General features: G+C 41.3%; 3 protein-coding genes and 4 non-coding genes across 8 annotated transcripts in view; 2 read left to right on the top strand and 5 right to left on the bottom strand.

The window, feature by feature from the left end:
* Window positions 1–1,927: 1,927 nt before the first annotated feature.
* On the bottom strand, window positions 1,928–9,031 carry efhd1 (EF-hand domain family, member D1). The gene is given in 5 exon segments (XM_046863541.1): window positions 1,928–2,543; window positions 2,545–2,630; window positions 3,223–3,357; window positions 4,316–4,463; window positions 8,494–9,031. Coding segments are annotated over 5 exon segments (783 nt in total). The 5' UTR covers window positions 8,862–9,031; the 3' UTR covers window positions 1,928–2,497.
* A 459-nt stretch (window positions 9,032–9,490) lies between these two features.
* On the bottom strand, window positions 9,491–9,562 carry trnag-ucc. Its single transcript has one exon. It is a non-coding gene; the product is annotated as a tRNA-Gly (tRNA).
* Window positions 9,563–10,346: 784 nt separating this feature from the next.
* Window positions 10,347–10,418, top strand: trnap-agg. The gene has a single exon. It is a non-coding gene; the product is annotated as a tRNA-Pro (tRNA).
* A 270-nt stretch (window positions 10,419–10,688) lies between these two features.
* On the bottom strand, window positions 10,689–10,760 carry trnaw-cca. The gene has a single exon. It is a non-coding gene; the product is annotated as a tRNA-Trp (tRNA).
* A 153-nt stretch (window positions 10,761–10,913) lies between these two features.
* Window positions 10,914–10,985, top strand: trnaw-cca. Its single transcript has one exon. It is a non-coding gene; the product is annotated as a tRNA-Trp (tRNA).
* A 743-nt stretch (window positions 10,986–11,728) lies between these two features.
* Window positions 11,729–20,235, bottom strand: zmp:0000000529 (WD repeat-containing protein 20). Its single transcript, XM_046863211.1, has 4 exons — window positions 19,804–20,235; window positions 17,081–17,263; window positions 15,547–16,902; window positions 11,729–14,710 (listed from the first exon to the last, which is right to left on the bottom strand). Exons 1-4 carry the CDS (start codon window positions 20,152–20,154, stop codon window positions 14,651–14,653), a joined length of 1,950 nt encoding a protein of 649 aa, XP_046719167.1. The 5' UTR covers window positions 20,155–20,235; the 3' UTR covers window positions 11,729–14,650.
* A 762-nt stretch (window positions 20,236–20,997) lies between these two features.
* The window catches only part of LOC124394525 (mitogen-activated protein kinase kinase kinase kinase 5-like), a 31,517-nt gene continuing 30,396 nt past the window's right edge, over window positions 20,998–22,118 (bottom strand). For both annotated transcript variants that reach the window (XM_046862801.1, XM_046862802.1), the window contains exon 32: window positions 20,998–21,461. In XM_046862801.1, the coding sequence (XP_046718757.1) occupies window positions 21,365–21,461 (97 nt within the window). In that variant the 3' untranslated portion in view covers window positions 20,998–21,364. The remainder of the gene's footprint in view (window positions 21,462–22,118) is intronic.

Genomic DNA, 22,118 nt, shown 5'->3' with positions numbered 1-22,118 from the left:
TCATTCCAGTCACGAGACTTTGCACAACACTCATAGAATCAGTGCTGGAATTATTATTTATGAGAAACATGAGATCTTGTTAAAGAGTAAAATTTGCTGTTATTAGGAAAAAACCTGTGGCGTTAGAGACTGCGACAGACCCAGCTGTCATATCACCTCCACCCCAACAGAGGGAACCATCAGCCGAGAATTGAATTTGAATTTTGGGATATGATAAGCCATGCTCACTCTAACGATGCAAAGTATTGTAATTCTCTTTTGCCAGCTGAGCCCTTATTAGTTCACGTGTTACTGTTGTGTTTCCTCAACTATGTCTACGGCCTCTCATCTTTTGATTTGTTGATCCTGTGGACTGCTTTATCGACGTTTGTACCGTTTGCCCGTTCAGCCTACTTTGCTTTTGGATTACGTGTTTGTTTTGCCTGCTCTGTGTTTTTCTACCAATAAACCACATATGGATTTCAATCCACCAGCCTCCTCGTTACAAAGACTTTATAATAAGACCACATTTTAGGGGGTTTAAGACTATACATTTTTAAAGTAGTTGGCCTTATTGGCTTTCCATAATGCCACTCTCTCTCTCTCTCTCTCTCTCACACACACACAGAGAAATTAACATGAAGTTTGATTTACTATATAGTAATATATTTCTGTTTTGAGGGTCTCTATGTTACACACACATAATTGTGTTAGAATTGATTATTCCGGCTCGGTTGCTCACTGTGATCTGCTCAAGTGTCAGTTTTTGCCTCAAAACAAAATGTTCTTCAATTAAGGTTGTTCAGTTTTGTCCCCAATTTTATGAATTTATGGGGTGCCATAACTTTACTACAAGAGTGTGTTCAATCCTTAAAGCATTAGGATTAATACCTGAATGACAAGATGAAGCCATTAGGACCTTTTAAAATGGTTACTGCCTCAAGCCAGGACTGCAGATTAAACACCTCTTGGTGGCCATTTTGAAAGGTCAAACAGGAAGTTGTTCCTGGTGAGACTTGTTCCTTTTGTAACAGTTTTTACACATTGTTAATGCCCTAAACATTTCCAGAAACATGGGATGTAAAGAACAACATGACTAAGAAACACTGTATGTGAAACAATATCACGTGTACATTTGATGGTTTGTCCCTTAAAAACTGGTTATACAGGGTCACGTGACTTGTATATCTATTTACATGGTACAATCGATCGGTTATAAATTATATAGTTACAAATCAGTTTTCCTATTTTAATTCCAGTTGTGTGTAATATTCAATAATAATTCCTGTTTATTAGAGATTGTAAAATATACTTGTTAACTGTTATGTAGCTCACTACTGACACCTTGTGGACAGAAACGGACTTTTACAATTACCTTTAATGATGCAACAGGTAGGATTCGCGTGGTGTGGGTGGAGTCTTTGTTGTCAAATGGGTGGAGCTACAAATCGAACACGCCCTCTTTTTCACCCATGTACACAAAGCTTCACCCTAAAGAAATGTTGCTAATACACAATTTAAAGTTGTTTTTCTTCTGAGAAATGGCCAGGTCACATTATATCGAGATTCCAAACTATCTTTATCACCTTCAAGATCTGGATTTAAGTGACACTGTTGTATTAAATCCAGATGATGACTTGAAAATGATAACGCAATATATTTTTTTTTGACTGAAAACACCATCTCAGGGTGGACGGAAAGCCAAAACAGACAGAGAGAAAAAATCTAGTCTCAGTTGTTCAACTCTGAAAGCCTGTAACATTTACTGGTATATAAAGATTTGGGGACTTTTTTATAAACATTTATTTTTATCCTTATTTCTATTGATTTTTATAACATTTTTATTAGAAGAAAATTCTAAAGAATTGGCTATTGCGTTATTTTGGTGTTTGTGTATTAGTTCACGTTGTGTGCGTGTGAGTGCATTTACACATTCCGTAGTGTTCACTCGTGTAATAACAGACTTTATTGTTAATGGATTTTAAGACATGCTAAGGAAAAAAAATACAATTTAAGAAAAATCTATTACATTATGAAAGTTGGTCATGATTAAAAAAAATCTAAAAACAAATAAATAAAAAAACATTTCCCTAAACCTGATGTCATGATGATGTCACAAAGTCGCTCAGCATGCGACCTGATTTAAATATTCATATATATATATATATATTGTTTTTTAATTATATTGTTATATATTCCTTCATTAATATCGTTATATACTAAAGTACTCTCTTATATTAAATATTATTTCAAAAATAGAGCTAGTCGGAGTAAAATAGGAAGCTCACACCTTTAAAGCTGTGTGTGTGTGTGTGTGTGTGTGTGTGTGTGTGTGTGTGTGTGTGTGTACTGTATGTGTGTGTGTGAGTTACTTTAGCTACAGTTACAGTGAGGCTTTACAGCTGTGCTTCTGTGTTCATCAGTAGGAGGTACGCCTTGTGTGTGTATGTGTGTATGTGTGTGTGTGTGTGTGTGTGTGTGTGTGTGTGTGTGTGTGTGTGTGTTCGTGCATGCATGTTCAGGAGGTAAATGCAGATTGAAGCTCTTTGAATGCGGCCCGTCGTTGCTTTCTCCTCTTCCATCCTCTGCTTCTCTTCTTTCTCTTCACGGAGCTCTGCCTCAAACTTACTGCGTACTGACAGCACCTGAGCCTGTAACACACACACACACACACACACACACACACACACGCTTTCTTTTTCTCCCTGTTACAGATAACACAACCTGTATACCAATATTTTATAAAACACACACACACATTATATCCACATACTCCATATTAAAAACCATCTCTCTCACACACACACACACACTCCATATTGCACATAATGAAGACTGTATACCAGTATTACACATTTTGTACACACACACACACACACACTCCTAAAGGTGAAGTTCAACTGTACTGCCATTAGATGGAGACACACGACTTAAAACCTCACCTATGTAAACACACACACACACACACACACACACACACACACACACACACACACACACACACACACACACACACACACACACACACACACGTACACACACGTACACATTAATCACCATTAGAGGGAGCCATGTATTTAAACTAAAACTTAGCAGATCATAAGGTCAATGGACACGGGAAATGGGAGAAGCCGAAAGAAAAAGAGGAAGAAAAATGGACACAGGAAACAGTGCACACTCTCTCTTAATTAACACACACACACACACACACACACACACACACACACACACACACACACACACCTTGGCCTCAAAGAAGTCACATGCTCCCTTCACGCCCTCATTGGACACGTTGATCTCTGAGAGACGAGCCAGTGCCATGAGAGGGTCGTCCTCCTGCAGATCCCCTGCTGCAGCTCTCCTGAAGATCAGGAGGAACTGAGAGAGAGAGAGAGAGAGAGAAATATTTGTGTTATATATATTTTCTTTTCATTCCGTTGCTCAACACAGCATGCGAAATTAAGGCTGCTGCGTTCTCAAATCCGATTGGTCAGAAGGTTTTGATACGTTTTCATCCGCTCGTTCTGATACGCACCAAACGTAACCCGGAAACATTTTCCTAGTACTCGGGTAAGGAATCCAGTGTCAGTGGTCTACTTCATGTGTCACCGAAAGTATGTGGACACCCAAGCATAAGATTGATATAAGCTTCTTTCTGAACATTGCATCACACATTCATTCTACATTTGCTATTCTAATAAGATCATCATGTTCATATTGAGATTTGTGTGTGTCTGGATAAATCAGGTGCCCCAATCCTTTTGCCAATTGAGAGATTAATTGTGACTGCAGATTGTGATCTAAGATAAACCGAGTGTGTGTGTGTGTGTGTGTGTGTGCAATCTTATCCATATGGAATGCCTCAGTCACTTAAGGAACTGAGACACAACAGAGCCACTGTGTTCCACACATAGCTGCCTTATCACCTGTCTGAGAGTCTGAGTGTCTGTGTGTGAGTGTGTGTGGCTCTATAGCTTTCTGAGGACCGCAAACCCGATCCACACAGGTTATTCTGATGATACTATAAGATCAGGTCAGTCCCCAAAAAGACTCATCAGCTACTATTAGGGTGAAAAAAACTGAAAACTGTCATATAAAATTTCTTGTTTTTACACAAAAAAAAATGTCCCTGTATGTTCAAACAGGGTTTTATGAGGACTTTCAGCTCATTGCCCTCGTTTTTTTTCTTATCGGATCATTTAATTGTACGCATTTTAATCTAAACCAATCAGGAATGAACCAATAACACAGATGGACCACAAGGTGTGAAGCACAAAGATATTTTTCAAAAAGCTGCTTATAGCACACACACACCCACACCCACACCCACACTTACCTCTCGGTAGCTGAGCTTGCCGTCATAGTCTTCATCCACCTCGCGGATCATGTTCTTTAAGCCGATGTGAGTCTGAGGAGCTCCCAGCTTCTCCATCATCATCTTCAGCTCCATCAGATCAATGTATCCGTCCTTCCCCGAGTCAAATCTGTAACATACACAAATGCATTGGGACGGCGGATTTTTCCAGTCGTATGCGGTTCTTCCTAAAACTTTTACTGCAAAGGTGGCGTGAAGGACGTCTTTGGATGTGGCACGATATTTTTAAGATATGGTTTCTGTGGGTTGGAGTGAAAGCTCTTCCTGCTATAAAGCCCTTATACTCACTAATTTGGGACGAATTTTTCACCCTGACAACCCTGACACCTCACCTCACCTACACCAGTACGTGACTTTACTAAAACCACTGTGGTTGAATGAATTCTCCACAAAAATCTTGTGGAACATCTTCCCAGCAGAATGAAGCTCAGTATAAGAGTAAATGAGGAATTCATGTGGAATGGTATGTTCGAGAAGAAGCACATACCAATTATATGGTCAGGGGTCCACAAAATTGAGTGTATGTTTAGTGTGCTTCAATTCCTAGTTTACGTCCACGTCATATATCAAACATCGTCATAAATTAAAGTGTGAAAAAATTTCAACCAGTTCTTATTTACAGTCTGGATGGAAAACTTCCAAACGTGGAGCATCCCATCGTATACGCACATTAAACGTGTAGAAACACCAGATGCAGGAGAACCAAACCTGTAAGAAGCAGCAGAGATGACCTGCATCTAGTGCGCATGAAGTATGTGGCTAGCTTGCTTTGCTAGCATAAAGCCTAGCGTGAAAAACATTCTCCAGGATTTTACAGAGTGCAACTGGAGTTGCACTGAGGACTGATGCTAATAAGCTAACCTGAGGACAAACAGGACAGAGACATCAGGAACAGCAACATTTTCTACAGATGTGATGGTAGAGTGTGAGGAACGAGTTTGTTTGGATTTGAAGATTGAAGTACAAGAAGAGTGGGAGAACTGAGGTGAAGAATTTTAATATCCTGTTCTCCAGGAAGTGATGGGGAGAGACACAGAGAGACACAAAGAGAAAGACAAATAGTGTGATGCTTTGATTGCATAAGTGACAATCTTTAAGTAATTCACACACACACACACACACACACACACACACACACACACACACACACACACACAGATGCTGGGAATCGTTTAGCGTAGAGTGTATGAGCGCGTATACGTAATATAACGAAAGAATGAAAGGAACAGCACCTTTCTGTTTTCTTTTTTGAGACGACTCGTTCTTCTGAGTCCCGTTAAAGACTTGTTCAAAATGAACGAATCGTTCATGAACAAACCATCACTTACACACACGTACACATCAGGCTGTCTCACGTCTCACACTCAAACACCGTGTCTAATCTCTTCTCGACAGAAGTGTTGTGTCTGGACTTAGCAATCAATCAAACGGAAGCAGCTAATCCAAACACACGATGCACGGTTTAACCCCGCCCACTTTATCAAATCAGGGTAAAACTCTAACTCACGTATTCGTGTATAAACGCACTGAACTAACGCGAACTACTGAGCATTTTGCAGTGTGTGTGTGTGTGTGTGTGTGTGTTTAAATGTTCTCTCTCATTGGCTCTTCATGGTATTTTTAGATAGCCAGGATTGGGGCAGTGAGCTGGCCTTCATACACACACACACACACACACACACACACACACACACACACACACACCCATGAAAGGTCCTTTTACTGACTTGCGTCACCCCAGTATAAGCCCAAAAAAAGGATCGCTATTTTTTTCATTACAAAGCCATGTTTTTATGAACCATTAATTCCTGATAATCTAGAATCCAGATTCCAATCGTCTCTGGAGGAAATGCAGGAAACACACTTTCTGCAAACGGTTTTTGCGAGATGTTTATATGTTTGGATTTATACTGCTACTCTGAAACAACAAATAAGACTCCCACGTACCAGAGTCCACCAATCAGAACTCAGAGAGAGGAAGGGGGGTGGGAGTGAAAAAGAATAATAAGGAAGAAAAAGGAGGGTGAAGTTGGCATTTCAGCACCCACCGCATGCCAAACGCATTCCAGCACAACACACACACACACACACACTCCATTAACATGATGGTACACAAAGGCAAAAGGAACCATGGAAACCCAGGACTCGTAAAGCAGTAAAGCAATTAGACTCTGTGTGTGTGTGTGTGTGTGTGTGTGTGTGTGTGTGTGTGTGTGTGTGTGTGTGTGTGTGCGCGCGCTCTGTAATGGCTCATGAGAAAGACCTAACTGTGGTCTGAATGCCGAGATTGTCTTCATGATTCGACGGCAGATACTGTGCAGTTCAGCCTTGTGTGTGTGTGTGTGTGTGTGTGTGTGTGTGTGTGTGTGTGTGTGAGTGACCCGGTTTTCTTTTTTTCGATGACACGTATTTCCTCTGTGGCTAAACGAGTGCAAAACCAGGCTGAAGTGGGTCACATACACCTCTCTCCCCTCTGTTATTACGCTACTTACTTGCTGGTTTTCTGATTTTCTGAACTTGTCAGGACCAGTAAAGGAGGCGTGGACACACAGACCTATACAGAAGTTCAGGCCACACCCACACCCACACCCTCCCACAGACACTCGGACCCTGTTACTGAAGCTGAGACCACACTTGTGTTCTTCCAGAGAAACCAAATCCACACTCACCTACATACAGTCAAACCACACACCTTCTAAAATATATTGACCAACAACAACATACACAAGTTCAGAGCACACCCATTAACACAAGCTCAGACCACGCCCACTCCCTCACACACACGTGTTTGGCCACACCCACATACACAAGCTCATACCACACCCTACACACCCACAAATACTTCAAGCACACCCACCAAGCACAGACCACGCCCATACACGCCCAGACCACGCCCACGTTCTCCTGAGAGATCTCGGAGAAGTCCTGGTGGCTTCGAATAAAACTCTCTTCATCCCAGTCTGTTTACTTCTTTACTTGTGTATAGAAACATCTCACACCCACAACTCCTGCACCCACAGAGCCTGCATCTATCCCAGGTCTCACACACACACACACACACACACACACACACACACACACACACACACACAAAGCTGACATTGTTAGTGCCAGTGGGGATGCAGGACTTCGGAAAAGTGGCCCCTTGTGATGCCGCAATGAGGCCGAAAATGAAAAGAAAAAGAGAGAAAGAGAGAGAGAACTAAAGAGAGAGAGAGAGAGAGAGAGAGAGAGAGAACTAAAGAGAGAGAGAGAGAGAACAGGAGAGAGATAAACTGATAAAGAAAGAGGATTAGAGATAGAGAGGGATAGATGAAGAGAGAGAGAGAGAGAGAGAGAGAGAGAGAGAGAGAGAGAGAGAGAAACTGATAGTGAGAGGATTAGAGATAGAGAGGGATAGAGAAAGACAAAGAGAGAAAACAGGAGAGATAGAAAAGAGAGAGGAAGAGAGAGAGAGAGAGGGGAGAGAGATGGGGGCTAGAGAGAGGAAGAGAGAGAGAGAGAGGGGAGAGAGATGGGGGCTAGAGAGAGGAAGAGAGATACAGTAGAGATGGGAATAGTGAGAGAAAGAGAAATAGAGAGAGGAAAAGAGAGAAAGAGAGAGAGAGATGGGGGCTAGAGAGAGGAAGAGATACAGTAGAGATGGGAATAGTGAGAGAAAGAGAAATAGAGAGAGGAAAAAGAGAGAGAAAGAAAGAGAGATGGGGGAGAGAGAAGGGGGGGGGGGTACAGCAGCAGAATTAGAATTGAATCAGTTCCATTAGTGTGTGACGTCACACCATTCATCAAACACTCTCACACCACTGCAACATCACCGCAGAAACATGAAAGAGAGCTTTCTGTCCTTCACTCTTGTTTGGATCTCTCTCTCTCTCTGTTTTCAGTTTCTCTCTTCCTCATTTCCATTTTCCTCTTTCTTTCTATCTGTCTGTCTATCTCACACTCTGCCCTATTTACTCATCTCTTTCTGTGTTTTTGTGTCCATCCATCACTCTGTTTACTGTTCCTGCCTCTCTTGCTCTATCCATCTGTCTTTCTGACGGGACGGATCTCTCTCTCTCTCTCTCTCTCACGCGCGCGGAATGTAATTGATGAATTGGTGAGGATGAGGACGGACGCGTGCGTGAGCGCGCGCTCACCTCTTAAACATCTCCTCCATCTGTTTAATCTGTTTGCGCGTGAACTCCTTGAACTCGGTGTATGGGTTGAACACCTTCATCACCTGTCGGGGCCTCGCGCCTCCTCCACCTCCTCCTCCTCCATCTCCCCCTCCGATCTCCAGTCTGCGGTTCAGCTTCTCCGCGAGCTCGCTCGAGCACCCCGAGTCCCCGTTGGCGGCGGCGTCCGCGTCGCCCTCACCGTCCCTCCGTGGCTCGCTGACGCTCCTCGCGGGGCTCACGGCGGGGCTCATGGCGGGACTCATGACCGGGCTCTGCCCCGGACTCACGGGCCGCTCTGTGGCGTCCAGTCTGCGCCTCAGCTTCCGCGCGAGCTCCTCTGACGCCATGACGTTGAAAAAAAGCGTGGGGTCCTCGTTAAACTGCCGCGGTGCTGCTGCTGCTGGTGCTGCTGCTTCTCTGTGATCAGCTGTCGGACTGGAGACGAGGCCGGGACTCGGTGCCTCAAGGAGAGAGGGATAGAGAGAAAAGGGGAGGGATGGAGGGAGAGAGAGAAAGAGGGCGGGGCTGCACGCGGAATCACAGACTGATTTATATCAGGATGGTTTGCAAGCGGCATGGTTTTATTGCCAGTTCCTCGAATTTTACGCAGAATTGATGCGTTTTTCACACCTGGGGGCGACTGGAAAACTAATCCAGCCAGAGTCCTTATTATTATTATTATTATTATTATTATTATTATTATTATTATTTTACCAGCCTTTCTCTGTCTCTCTCTCCTTCTCTGCCTTTCTCTTTCTTTGACTCTCTCTCTCTCTTTTTACGCAGTGCGTAAACACCTTCACCCTCTCTCTCTCTCTCTCTCTCTCTATCAAAAAGCTCTGCCACTCAAGATCCTGCCACAATTTTCATTTGTTAACATTTGCGTTGATATAAAAAAAAACACATATTGTGTTAATTTAATAAAATGAAATTTTGTGTATAATTATTGTAACAGATAATATAAAAAGATATTCTATGCGTTGGCCGGGAATCGAACCCGGGTCAACTGCTTGGAAGGCAGCTATGCTCACCACTATACCACCAACGCGTAAAGTTAGAGCGTACACACGATATTTAAAACACAGAGTAAAATTGTGTATTCACGATGCAAATTAAAATCTGTATAAATAATAGTTTAGTATTTGATCCCTCAAGTCTATTAAGCCGTGCATTGAATAGTTGGGTGTATTTTGTATTTGAGTTACTCTATTACAGGGGTTTTCAAATTGTGTAGCGCGCCCTCTAGTGGATAATAAAGACATGACAGCCGAGGCGCAATGGATGATGCATGATTGATCTATTTTTTGTGTTCTTCATTTATGATTTTCTTAAATAAAAAGAGACACTAAAAGCAACAGTTATTATCATTATCGCAAGTAAACGAAAACATCAGTAACACAACACAACTACACCTTTATTTGCTCTTGTTTTGAACTTGATGATATTTTATGTTATTGAAAACTCAAAAAGTTTGACGTTTTTTAAATAAGAAGTGTTTCCATTTTTGGTCGTGATGGAGGAAAGGTGGGGCTAGAAAACCCACCGTGGGGAATGGCAGAAAAAGTTTGAGAATGAATGCTCTGTTATAATATCGGAAATAAACTTGATAATTAAACTCGCGTGTTCTAGCGCCCTCTAGTGTTCTTAATAGGATACAACGTGTAAACGTGTTCGACTCGGGTTTTAGATAAAAGCTTTATGGGTATAAATGTTTTACTCGTGTCGTGTTTATTCGTTATAATTCGTTCGTAATTCGTTATTTTAGAAGTATAGTATTATTGTGTAGTCTGTAGTCTCTTTATATGGGGTATTCTCCGGCGAGCTGGATATATGGCTCGTTGGTCTAGGGGTATGATTCTCGCTTAGGGTGCGAGAGGTCCCGGGTTCAAATCCCGGACGAGCCCAAGCTTTTCTTTTTTATTTCTTAAATAGCAAATAGTTATTATGTCTTTTAAAAATAAATGTAAAATTATTTCAATTGCCAAGTACAATCTAAAAGCCTCTAGAAATAATTATAGCAGCCTTAAGTTATGCGATTTGACAAAATATCAAATGTTTGTTAGTTTGTTTAAGGGCAGGACCTAGAATAAGATGTATTTGACCGAAATATTCGACGATATAGAATTAAAAGCTGAGAAACAGTTCTAACGATCAGGTTCAGGGTGAAAATGTTTTGACCCCGACGTGATTTGAACACGCAACCTTCTGATCTGGAGTCAGACGCGCTACCGTTGCGCCACGAGGTCTCTGGAGCTGAGCAGAGAAATGTTACACTATACAACAAGATACAACACTAATGCGTCATGTTTTTACTGCATGTCCAGTGTTGCACGTGACCGCCGCTGTTGAGCAATTAGTGACAGTCACATAAATGACGCGATCAGCTGTTTCTAACACCGGACCTCGTGGCGCAACGGTAGCGCGTCTGACTCCAGATCAGAAGGTTGCGTGTTCAAATCACGTCGGGGTCAAACCTTTTTATGTTCTTATTATTTTACACATTTGCACATTTCGTTCTACTTGTCTCCAATCTAAAGAGATCTCTTAGCGCTTGAACAGTGACATAAAAAAAATTCAAACATGTTCTTAGTTCTGATGAGAAATATATACTGTATATGTAGACAAAAAAATACTATATATGTGGTAAACCTAAATAGCAAGCAGGCTAACTAGCTTGCTGAGTGCCCTGCTGTGTTTTAAAACATATGCATGCTCCTACTTGTTTCTATGTAGGAAACAACACACATTAATGAGTGTATGAAAGTTCTGTGGAGTCCAAAATGGGACCTTTTTGTCTCTACCAGTCTTTTCTCCTGTTTTCCATCTCACACATCTGGTAGTAGATGAACTTGTGTGAGATGGAAAACAGGAGAAAAGATGTGATCAGACTGCTCCTCTGCACATGTCCAAAGCATCTCAATCTCACCTCCCTCACCTTGTCTCCAAAACGTCCTACATGCTCTGTCCCTCTAATAAACTCATTTCTAATCATGTTTATCGTCGTCACTCACAACGAACATTTAAACATCTTCAGCTCTGCTACCTGCAGCTCCACCTCCTGTCTTTTACTCAATGCCACTGTATCTAAACCAAATTGAAGAACCCAATATGTCTAAAAAAGTCAGGCGTCTTGATACTTTTATCAATATAATGTGTGTGACTTCTAGCTAGCTAGCTCATGTTCAACATTTTATTAGGACACAATCACAGGAAACAGGATTTAAGAGTTTTAATAACAGATCTCCATATATAAACTTGATATTGTGATGTCGATTGCCCCATTGGGGGGCCCAGGCATTACTGTGTAACCGGGTTAAATGCGCACATACTCGGAAATTAAATCACAAACCACATGCTTCATGGATGTCGTGTTGGAAGGTAAGCAATTAAAGAGTGGGCCTGTAAGAAAGATTTTCAGTGCACAGATTTTGGGAAGTTCTGAATTTGGTCCGTTGCCTTGGCAAACAGGAATGCCAGTCAAAATCAGTTCAATAATACAGAGAGAAAAGCTCATGTGACGTCACCACTCGCCGCTTAATAGAAAAAAATGGTTTGAGATATGAAGGTCCTCTTGATGTTGATACATGCTAACCAGCCCGCTAACTTGCATTTACGTGTTTGGCAGACACTTTATACAGAGCGACCTACAATTACGCTGTTGTGAATGGTCAAGGTACTTGCTCAGGGGCCCGGGAATGGCAGCTTGATGGTGCTATATTTTGAACTCACCACATTCTAACATTTTAACTACTAAGCTACCCCTTAAACAATTAATTAATTAGATTAACGGTGCTGGGTCATTATAGCAAGCAAGTTTAACCGGATGCTAATTCGGTGGCCAGTGGTGATGTTACATGTTCGGTGCTAAAATTCTACTCAAGTTTATCCTCAAACAGAAAAATCACAACAGAAAGAGAAGATCAATGATAATCGTCCCTGCAAACTTTCATGTTGCATCACAGTCGTATAAAAAAAAAAAAAATTGGAATAATAATAAAAAAAAAAAAAATCAACAAGCACAATTAAAGCCTTGGTCACATTATTGGAAACATGCCATAACTTTCACTTTCCTTCTTTTTTTTTTTTTTCATAGCAGGTAGAAAGTTAGCTGAAGATAGCTTAACGCAGCATGGGCTTTTAAACTCCGCCATATCGACGTACTTCTTCCACCTTCTTCCTCAAAATCTGTCGGGTTATCTCAAGGACGTTCTGTTACTCTTAGCCTGAGCGAAGTTTGTTAGATCAGGAACAGGAAACGGCAGCGTGATAAGTCAACCCGGTTTGATATCACCTCAGAAGACGACACTTAGTCCTGCCAACCTGCCCAAAACAAAATAATGCATGCTAAAAAGGTATGAGTCTTTCATTCTAATTTCATTAGTCGCTACTCAAAACCGTGAAATAGTCCGCAATTTAGTTTAGAAAAATTTCTGATTTCGAATTTGAAATAATTTTGAAATTCTTTGACAGAAATTTTAACATTTCTAATTGAGAATACGTTATTTTTTCAATTAGCTTTTTTTAGTTCTAATATTAGCTATGTGTAGCTGAGTTTAACCAAGTCAAGCAGACGTTGCTAGGTCTTGTAAATGAGTGAGGGGGTAGCATCTTCCCGCTGGGAACTTCAAGTCCAAACAACAGACTAAATATTGCTGATTTGGAATTGGGGTGGAGCGAACAATTAAATAGCTAATGCAATTGTCAATAGTTTCATATATCAATTGGAATTTCTGGTACTTTTGGGCGATTTTTTTTGTAACAGCTCTGGAAAATACTTGAAGGTTAGCAGGTCTGCTACTGGAGTGCAATCAAAAAAGGTGTGAGCTAGATGTGCTAAATGAGGGCACCAAACCCCCAGCAAATAATTAGCCATCAGTGTCACTTGGTGAACCCGGGCACAGAATGCCGAAGCTGATGAAGAAGGCGTACTTGGTGATATGCAGGGTTTTAAAAGCGGACATTGACGAAGGCGTGCTGAACAGCATTCAACTGCAGAGAGACCCGAGCTAAGTGTTTATCATTTTAGGTGGTCCTCCAGAAAGATCTGCCCTGCCACCTCGTTAAGCTGTGATCAAAACAACCAGTCTACATTCCTTTGGTCATGTTTAAAATGATGTTTTTCGATACACACAGTTTATTCAATACCTGTAAAATTACCTTCATACTAAAAAATAATGACGACATCTAGTTATCTTAACACCCCTCAGAAATGATGACGGGGAAACAAATCTGAAATCAGCTAGTCGGTACGATGGCGCCGCATTCCTCAGCGAATTTTACAGGACGTTTGTAAGAAAGGTTTAACCTTCGGGAAAAAGCATTCACGCTTGTCTCTTGGGAAAAATTCAAATTTGGGAAAAATCTGGCAAAAGGGATAGAAGAAAAAAGAATCTGCCTACTGGATGCTACAATAGTTTAGTGTGATTCCGAAGTACAAGTATCTTTCTTCGGCTAGTTAGCGCAATTAGCGAGCAAAGTACCTTGGAAGGGTTGGTTATTTTATATTAACCAGAGAAACTCTGTTCAAGAGTTCGCAGTAAATCAGAAAATTGCAGTACAGGCTAAACGAATTGCAGCTACTTGATCAGATTCCAATCGTTGGTCATAACAGTATAAGGAGCACTAGCATACCGAAAGGCTAAATCTTTTAAACGTGTCACAAACATAACATTCAAACGCAACTATGTACAATATAGGATTTTTTTATATATTAATTATTGGAGTTTTGTTATTTCAATACATTTAGTCCTCTGCACTTTATAGAGTATTCTGAATATGTACAATATAAATTACTACAGTTTCAATGATAAAATAAATAAATAAGATACAATAAGATACAATGACCGTGGCATCTGCAGTGTGGGTTTTTTTTTGTTTCCGCCCCCCCCCCCCGATATGGAAGATAAAGTGTATCTACATTTGTGTGGTTTGTGCCACCGTCTTTATGTATTTGTCCTCAGATGAGCTGCATGTGTGTGTGATTTTTGTGGTTATGAAGATGAGACTGAGTAAGAACAGTGGTAAAAATGTGCCAGACAGACTCCGGGCCTCAAGGACAGGAAGTCATGCCTCTGAAAACAGGAAGCAGGAAGCATCAGGGCAGGTGAGTGTGAAAAGGCTTTTTTTTTGCTGCCGGCTATACCACCGTTCCGCTGGGCGAGTTTCCGTTTTGTGTCGATAATGGCTGAGAAGAATGCTGCAACAAGAAGGAGACAAATTGATTTTGGAAAATGGAGGGGGGGATTCATGCAACTTGAATATTGTGTATATACAGGTGGTCCCTGATGTACGATGGTTCAACCTTATGACGACGGAGATACGACAAAGTTGTAAATTGTATGTTTATACATATATACTGTATAGTTTACACAGTACGGTACTATAAATTGCTCTGTTTCGCTAACTTATGTACTGTAACTTGTTAAATACAAAGGAATATTTACGATATTTTGAAGCTGAAGAACGCATCTCCATCGTAAGTCAGGAACTACACGTATTTGCATGCATTTAGATTAAACCAGTTCCAATCTCAGACGGTCTGACATACATTTGAGTCGTATTGTGCTCCTCATAAGACCTCAAAGCCCACCAATAATTGATGGAATGCTAGAAAATATTCGCAAATACTTGTGTTGGCCGGGTGTAGCAGTCTTCCTCTGACTTTTCCAAACACATGCTTAACAGCCAATTTTAAAATCGTACCCCCTTCCTGAATAGAACAACTGGAGGCGACGGGCACAGATTGTTAAGCGTATTAATTTGCATATTACAATTGATAAACAGCCAAATCTGTCTAACCGCAGACATTTGACTACAAATTGAATTGGATGTGGCTTAAATCTTACTGATCTGAATAAGAGACATGAAGCAATCGTGGCATATCATGGAGCAAAATGCTCTATTGTTTTTGCAAAAACAAATAATAACCAGGATTGAAACTTCCACCTAAATCTCCTTACTGGGCAAATATCAAGTCATTAAAATCAAGAAAAGTCTATATATTTATCAAAACTAATTAATATGGGGCCTCACCATTTTGCCTGGCCGTGCCCAGGTGCAGATGAGTCCCTCTTGGCATGCGGTGATGATGCAGTCGTCCATAAAGACAAGAACCGTGAGCCTTTCGTGGGCGATCTTCTTACAAACTAGAGGTTCGAGCAAGGGGACTTCATTCATGCGTGGACACAACGTTGTTCCCAACACCTTAGACGCATCTAATCGATTGCTACGCGGTGCTACATTGATCTTGTCGTTGCTCTTGCTTATGTTCCCAAGACTGTGGTAGCGCTTGTGCTCCTTTTCCCCTCCAGTGGCAGACTTGTCTGATTTGCGCTCTTGGAGCGATAGCGTTGCAAAACGTCCAATGCTAAAGGGGGCGCTGCTTCCTACGCCGCTTACGCCCGTCCCTCCGCTTTCTGTTCCCCCTTGGTTTTTCGAAGCATTCGCAACAGCAGGATGTGGCAGGGAATTGGACCTCGAGAGGGAGCGAGGTAGTGGAAGGGGTAATGAAGCCGTCTGGTGGGTGTTGGAAGGGTGATGGTGACCCTCAACTCCTCCACTTCCGCTTGTGCTGTTCAACCCTGCACTGATGGAAGGTGGCGCGTTGGAGCCGAACGTGTTGGTGAGGGCACGGGAAAGAGGAAGTCGAGGATACAGGACATCATCTGTGAGATCCCAAAGGCAAAACTGGGTGTCTTGTCCCACTGATCCGAAGCGATACGAGACAGACGGCCCTCCTTTAGAGCTGTGTCGAGAGAGACGGGATAAAGTGCTGCTGGTTCGCACGCGACCGAAATTTAGTGCCCCTTGGCCTTGGTGGAGGTCCTCTTCACTACCGCTAAGTTCCATCGGTTCCTCTTCTTCTATGCTAGTAGTAAAGGGGTCAAAAGCCACCACGTTGACCCAGGACTTGTGACCGTGACCGCGTGCCACCACACGACTTTCTGCAAATGACCATACAGTGACCAGGTCATCTTCTCCACCGGTAGCCAAATATTTTCCATCGGGACTCCAAGAAACGCAGAGCAAGCCACCAAAGTAGCTTTTCATGACACCGTGCAGCTCCATCGAATCGAAATGAAAGACACGTAGGCAGCCATCTTGGCCGACACATGCTATGTGCACACCGTCGGGGGAAAACGCGAATTCGTTCAGCCCGCCTTCCCCTACTGCCCATCTCAAAAGTGGATTACGGGGCGTTTTGGTCTTGCAAGCATAAACCGCGAACCCTTCACCCTGCCGAAGCAGAGAATACTGCGGCGCTGTTGTGCCACATGGGTGCTCCACGTTATAGAGGTAGAGGTGCCCGCTAGCATGGGAGGCCAGGAATAAGTTCTCAGATTTAGGAAGCCATTTGAGACAAGTCACTTTAGTTTTGTCTATTAATCTCTGAAAGAGATGAAGCAGTAGAACGTGAATATTAGTCAACTTACCAACACCTCTGTCCAACTTTGTTAGTTTCAATGTAACAAAGAATATAGGTCATTTTAGCCTAAAAGATTTCCTAAATATTACCACTAATTAGTCTGGAACTAAAGACCTATACGAAACAATCTCACCCACACACCTCTTCATTGAAAAGCTTGCTGGTCTCTTTTTTGATGGGGTCCAGGTACTGCACCTGGCCAGCCGAAAAACCCACGATGAGAGCCACGCTGTCTGCAGTCGCAGAATACTGATTGAAGTCGTGACATGTCGGCTGCGTCCCTTTATATATACGCTTATCTATAGGCTTACTAAGATCCACTGCCTGGATTGGAGAAAAGAAAAGGAAGTAAACACCATGACTAGAATGTACAGTTTGTAGAAGCATTTTGAAAGAAATCTGTATATATCCTCTACGATGACGCCATTTTTATTAACAATGTGCGATTTGACATTTTTGAGTATTGAGCATAAAATGTGTACATTTCATATAGTAATCAATAGAACACAAAAAGTGCTATTTTTCTCTCCAAAAAATCTGCATGATTATACATTTTTTAAATAATTTTACCTCAGATGCAGCTTCTGTTCTTGCTGCATTGCAATGATTTAAATTTGTTTGGTAACAGTCAAAATAAAAGAATTTGACTCAAAAAAATGCACACTTTTAGAAAAAAATCGTTTTTTATTAGGGTAAAAAAAATCTAAACTTGTTGGAAAAGATGAATATTTGTCACTGCTGTGAACTGACCACCACACAGAATATGATGAATAGAAACATTTTAGGAGTCAGCCATCCATGGTGGTCCTTAAACTACAAGCAGAAGAACAAACTCCAAGTTTATAAGGTCCAAACCTGTTCCAGCATGATGATGCACCTGCACAAAGCAAACTCCATGTTCTAACGCTTGACCTAAAGAACTCAAGCGTCCGGCATAGAGCCGTGAACTTTAAGTCCACTGAACACCTTTGGAATGAACAAGTACACTGACACAACCCCAGACCTACTCACCTGATGGCACCAGTGTTCAATGAGGATGACCGCAAATCCCAACACCCCAAAATCTATTGGAGAGCCTTCCGGAAAGAAACTGAGCCTTTTAATACCACATATTTCAGATATTAATTGTACCTGACATCCAACGTTTCCTACTTTAGATTTTCACCAGGGTAAAAGTACCTCGCAGGCCATCTGGCAAAAGTTTCCTCCTTGATGAAATGCAGCACCCAAAAACATGACATCTTTTAATTTATTTTAGGTAAAATACCTCTGGCCATGTTGGCGATGACCAATATTTACATTTGACCAGTATTTATTAAACTTTATTATGGCATCACAAAGAAATTCAAGAAGGAAAGTTCAGAAAGAAAAAAAAGAAAAATGGTGTCACTGCACCAATGGCAGAATGATTCAAAGATGAAACTGTCCGATCACACGATGGGGCGCCCAATTCACCACTCACGTGCGAGAGCATTCTATAAAGGAATGTAATGTTGAAATAGCGTCTAACATCCTGGAGACGGATGGATCTTCACACCGGGAGGATCTTGTGCCAAACAATGGTGAGACAAGCGAGAAAGAAAAATTTAACTAGAAAATTTGTTTTGCAGGACGATAAATGCACCAGCAATAAAACAGTGGCTAATTGAATGTTACCTATAATGGACTTTGGATCTATAAATGACTTTTATAAATAAATACGTGAAAAAGACCTCAAGGTTGAATGTTTAAAGTGCCATCATCACATCAACGAAGTGTAGATACGCCTTTAGGATTTAAATATTCTGTCTATTCCTCAACCAGTAATTCAGACCACAGCAAATAAATTTCATGTTGTGAAGATAAATTTTCTATCAGGCAACCAGAGGCTGGGCTCGGTCCTTGTTTATCAGCAGGCCAATGCATTGTAGTTGGAACGAAAAATCCTAGGATAGTCATCTAAAAAGGACCACGCAATAAAATGTAGCTAGGGAGCGTCTCATTGTCTCATTTAGTACATCAATTCCGGTGCTTTTGGAGATTTGGGGAGATTTTATTCAGCCGCATTAGTAAAGTCGGTAAGTGTAGGTGAGGTGAGGAGGCCCATGGGAAGCAGATCTCCATGGAGCTGAGGTTTGGGTCTCTTAGTTCAAGTGAAAATTTCAAGCTACCGCAAAAAAAAAAAAACAATCGAATGAATGCAAAACACATGAACTGATTAAAAAAAAGAATACAAATGTTTTGGTTATAATGATGTCACAAGATCTTTCAATCTAAAGGCACATCGTTCATGCGTTGTTCATATTCATCACAATACATGAGTCATGAGCCCAGTCTTTAGTGCCTTAAAGAATCCAATGAAAAAATTCAACAAAGAAAGACTGGATTGGTTAAATGTTTTGTTTAAAAAAAAAACAATGATATTATTCTTAGAAATTCTTAATAAAATGTTAGTCTTTTTTAAACCTGAGACACAATTAGAAATGTTATGTAATAAATATTTACTTAATGTAATTTTTTAAAGGTTTGTTGAGAATGACTTAGTAGATTTTTGCATTATTTTTGCATTATTATCTTTTTACAGCTAATAATCCCAATTAAAACCTTTGTAATGTTGCTCAGAATCTTTTTTTTATGTTTGTTTAAAATGAAAAATATTTAAAATGCATAATATTTAGTAATTGTGTATTATGATGAATTATTATAGGCTCTGCTAATGTCAGGTCTGTGTGCCATTCCGCCTTATAATAATAATAATAATAATAATAATAATAATAATAATAATAAATAAACAAGGCTCGGATATGATTAGGATCATGATCCTGTAATAAATAAGGGAATAAAAGCACTATACTCCTCACTGACTCAGTGTTGGTTGTACGCACCTTTTTGATGTTGGTGTAGGTGTAGAAGTAGAGCTCGCGGCCGACGTTGAAGCACACACGCTCGGACTCCTCGCTCGGGTCTTCCGGCTGAAGCTTCACCATGGAGACCCGCACCGGGGGCAGGAAGCCCGCCGAAGCCGGAGAGGAGGCGCCGGGTCCGGGTACCAGACCGCCACCGCCCCCCGGTATCGAGGCAGCACCGGCTGCGCCACTCCCGGCGCCGGGACCGCGCGCCAAGCCGGCCCGCTGCTGCGAGTCCGAGAGCGTGAGCAGCTTGTAAAAACCCTCCCTGGTGCGGAACTGCGACTTGATCTCGTTGATATCCTTCAGAGCGCCTCCATCGCCGGCCATCTTCAGCAGCAGCCAGGCCGCACCGGAAGTCCAGACTTTCTGACACGGAAGTGAACGCCATTCGGAAATAAATAAATAAATAAATAAATAAATAAATAAATAAATAAGGGAGGTGGACCGTTATTTAATTAGAGATCTAATGTTTACTGTACAGACAAAGACTCAAAATTCTATCTATCTATCTATCCATCTATCTATCTATCTGTCTGTCTGTCTGTCTGCCTGCCTGTCTGTCTGTCTATCTATCTATCTATCTATCTATCTATCTATCTATCTGTCGGTCTGTCGGTCTGTCTGTCTGTTTACCTACCTGTCTGTCTGTCTGTCTATCTATCTGTCGGTCTGTCTGTCTGTCTGTCTGTTTACCTACCTGTCTGTCTGTCTGTCTATCTATCTATCTATCTATCTATCTATCTATCTATCTATCTATCTATCTGTCTGTCTGTCTGTCTGTTTACCTACCTGTCTGTCTGTCTGTCTGTCTGTCTGTCTGTCTGTCTATCTATCTATCTATCTATCTATCTATCTATCTATCTATCTATCTATCTATCTATCTATCTATCCAAATGCATGTGTTCTTTTTTGCACACAAAGGATTGTTATTAAGGTTATATGTATGTAATTAAAACTAATCCTATGATCCACCCTACCCGAATACCCTGTTTCAAGCAAACAAACAAACAAACACACACACACACACACACACACACACACACACACACACACACACACACACACACACACACAGCTGTTGTAATATCGTATCATCTGCTCGAATCCATGTTCCTGGTTTTCATTCATAATAAACCACACAGACACACAAGAACACACTCAGGCCTGGAACTGGTGTTATGTGTTTAATTAACAGAAAACTGTACACACACACACACACACACACACACACACACACACGGGAGAGTCTTGTTTTGTTTGGAATACACACACAGAGACGTAACAGGACGCGTGTGTTAGTGGTGCACACACAGCTTTCCACTTTTGTGTTGTCAGTGTTCATGGTTTTGTTTTATATGCAAAAGTCACGTTGTATAAAAGTCTGTGTGTGTGTGTGTGTGTGTGTGTGTGTGTGTGTGTGTGTGTGTGTGTGTGTGTGTGTATGTGTGTGTGTGTGTGAGTGAATGTGCTTTTTTTTGAGTGCCTCTACATGAGTGTGTGTGTGTGTGTGTGTGTGTGTGTGTGTGTGTGTCGGTGTTCATGACATGGCGACAATATGCTCAGCGATCTCAAGGACATAGAGATTACAGAGTCCTGACTGGTCCTCACACTGCCGCGTCTCCAACACGACCATCCTGTTAAGAAAAATTGAAAAAACTTGTGAAACCCCTTTTCCACAACCACTACACAAGACTATAAAGTTTGTATGTGTGTGTGTTTGAGAAATTTGTGTATGAGTACACAATTCTGCTAATATCGAACTATACTAGTATGCCTGAAAATTGGGGTGTATCTTTGAAAGTATGCTAATATTCAAGTACGCTAGTTAGTAAGTACTGTGATGCAAGTATACCATGAATATAATCTACAACGCTTGTGTGCATATATATAAGTATATTGTGATTGCATACATTTATGCTAGTTTTCCAGAAAGCTAGTATCCAGTTATGCTATAATGGATATGTACTTTTCATATATAATGAAATCATGCGATTGTTCAAGTGTGCCAAAATATTTGTGCATACATTTACGCATCAAAATAGTGTGTGAAATCCAGTGCTAGCTGGACCACAGAAAGCAGTTTTCTAGTATACAAGTAGGAGTGTATGTTTGTATCTTAGTCTTATCTTAGTTGTCAAGTGTTACTTCCAGATTATGTCATGTAAACTGCAGCAATTAGGGAAGAGAAAATATCAAAGTAATATCAGAAGAAGCAAATGCGTGTGTCCTCGGAATGATAGAACTGTGTCAAATGTCCTCACAATCACCCAGGCCTCATAACAACACAGTGT

Source organism: Silurus meridionalis, chromosome 12 (genome assembly GCF_014805685.1).
Source record: "Silurus meridionalis isolate SWU-2019-XX chromosome 12, ASM1480568v1, whole genome shotgun sequence".
Lineage (NCBI taxonomy): Eukaryota > Metazoa > Chordata > Actinopteri > Siluriformes > Siluridae > Silurus > Silurus meridionalis.
The sequence above is the reverse complement of the archived record's forward strand: the minus strand, read 5'-3'. Positions and strand labels throughout refer to the sequence as shown.

Excerpts from the sequence above, each read along its gene's own strand:
- zmp:0000000529 (XM_046863211.1), bottom strand. The coding sequence starts at position 20,154 with ATGGCCGGCGATGGAGGCGCTCTGAAGGATATCAACGAGATCAAGTCG. Across the intron at positions 17,264-19,803 it reads CCTACACCAACATCAAAAAG|GCAGTGGATCTTAGTAAGCC; the intron begins GTGCGTACAACC and ends TCTCCAATCCAG. Across the intron at positions 16,903-17,080 it reads GCAAGCTTTTCAATGAAGAG|AGATTAATAGACAAAACTAA; the intron begins GTGTGTGGGTGA and ends CATCTCTTTCAG.